General features: G+C 38.1%; 1 protein-coding gene across 1 annotated transcript; it reads right to left on the bottom strand.

The window, feature by feature from the left end:
* Nucleotides 1–462: 462 nt before the first annotated feature.
* Nucleotides 463–1,401, bottom strand: LOC103605194 (olfactory receptor 1052-like). Its single transcript, XM_008589776.1, has one exon. It carries the CDS (start codon nucleotides 1,399–1,401, stop codon nucleotides 463–465), a length of 939 nt encoding a protein of 312 aa, XP_008587998.1.
* Between the last annotated feature and the right edge of the window lie 559 nt (nucleotides 1,402–1,960).

Genomic DNA, 1,960 nt, shown 5'->3' with positions numbered 1-1,960 from the left:
TAATGCACCAATAGATTTCAAGTGAATTCAATAAAATGACAATCTTGGGCCCCTTAGCTCCTTGATTTCACAATTTTGAGAAGAAAAAGACCTAAATAATCAGAATTTTTATATGTGTCATTTGAAAATTAATGTTTACATTTTTTAACAGATTATTTTGTACTCCAGTTGTCTAAATTTATTGGACTGTTTTAAAAATTTGATTGGATGGTAGTTTCAAAACCACAATAGATCTATCTACATTGGAAAAAAACAGTTGTGGCATTAGTTAGGTACATGACCTTGATAGGAAAGTATAAGTCTAGCTGTTTTACTAGTCAACTGATATTCAAATATCTCAAAAAATTCCAGAACTCTTTAGCAAATATGTGTAATCCTAATCTACCAAGTATGCAAAATTTTACTTTTTATTTAGATTGATTTCAGACACTGTAGAGGAGTATACTTTAAAGAAGGCTCTTCTCAGTTTTTTCTCTGTATTTGATGGTACACTTTCATAAGAGCTCCTTTTATTTCTTTATTCCTCAGACAATAAATGACAGGGTTCAAGGTGGGTGTGATGATGGAATAAAACAGCGCAGCCAGGCGCCCTTGGATAGGAGAATAGTTGGAGGTAGGTGTCAGGTACATGGAGCTTCCAGTTCCGTAGAACAGGATCCCAGTGGTCATGTGAGAAGAGCAGGTGGAGAAGGCTTTCCAGCGGCCCTGCACATGTTGGATCTTGGCAATGGTGGAGATAATACATATGTAGGAGATTAGGGTGAGAACAAAGGCTCCCATGATGATGCAGCTTGTGTATATAAAACTCAATTCTTCATTTGCATGGTAGTCAGCACAGGAGAGCCTCATGACAGCAGGAATGTCACAGAAAAAGTGATCAATGACGTTAGGCCCACAGAAGGGGAGGGAGAAGGTATTGATGGTAATGGTGTGTAAAGTGGAGTAGAGAGCACCACAGATCCAGGCAGTGGAAACCAGCTCCCAGCAGACTTTCTTATTCATTGACACCCCATAGAGAAGGGGCCTGTAGATGGCCGTACAGCGGTCATAGGCCATCGCAGTGAGCAAGAAGCATTCAGTGGCGGCCAGGGCGAAAAATAGGTAGAGCTGAGCAACACACTCTGGAAGAGAAATATCCTCAGAGCCCAAGATGGCATTGGCAATGGCTTTGGGCATGGTGACCGAAGTATAGCACACATCCAAGAAGGACAAATTCTTTAGGAAGAAATACATGGGTGTATGAAGGTGGCTATCTTTGATAATCACCATGATGACAGAGATGTTCCCCAAGAGCCCCCAAATGTAAATGATCAGAAAAATACCTGTGCATACAGCATTCACTGCAGGGATGTCCGAGAAACCCTTTAGGATAAATCGTGCCACTGTACTCTGATTCATCATCTAATTGATATGAAAAGAAATTTTCAAAAGAGAGAAAACATCTTTATCTTAGATGGTATATGTTACAAAGCATCATGCTGACAACTCTTGAAACCTGTAGTTGTTTCCTTCAGATCTATATTTCACTGACTTTTCTGGTGTCCATCTACATCTTTACCCAGAAATTATTTATTTATGTACAGAGAAAAAGTCTAGCCCAGATTTTCACACCCAATAAAAGATGATATGAAATACAGAGACCCAATAACATTATTTGCACTAGTATATATAAAAAGGTAACATTTATTGAGTACTTATTGTGCGTGAGGCAGCTTTCAAAAAACTATACATGGACAAATACATCCTCATAAATATAAAGCAGATACTAAGTTCTGCGCAATTTTTTTTCCTGTAAATTAATAGAGACTAGGAGAAGTGAAGTTATTTGCTCAAAATTGTAACTTAAGAAGCAGTGAAACTGGGATACAAACAAAGATAGGCTTTGTACACTAAACTCTATTACTGGAACTCTATTATTGGAAGAGCAAAGTACATCCATCTGAGAATAGAATTAATGTGG

This window comes from Galeopterus variegatus, unplaced genomic scaffold, assembly GCF_000696425.1.
Source record: "Galeopterus variegatus unplaced genomic scaffold, G_variegatus-3.0.2 Scaffold5651, whole genome shotgun sequence".
NCBI lineage: Eukaryota > Metazoa > Chordata > Mammalia > Dermoptera > Cynocephalidae > Galeopterus > Galeopterus variegatus.
This window is presented reverse-complemented; position numbering and strand designations above follow the sequence as displayed.

What these genes read in the sequence shown, in the direction of transcription:
- LOC103605194 (XM_008589776.1), bottom strand. Translation starts at nt 1,401, where the DNA reads ATGATGAATCAGAGTACAGTGGCACGATTTATCCTAAAGGGTTTCTCG.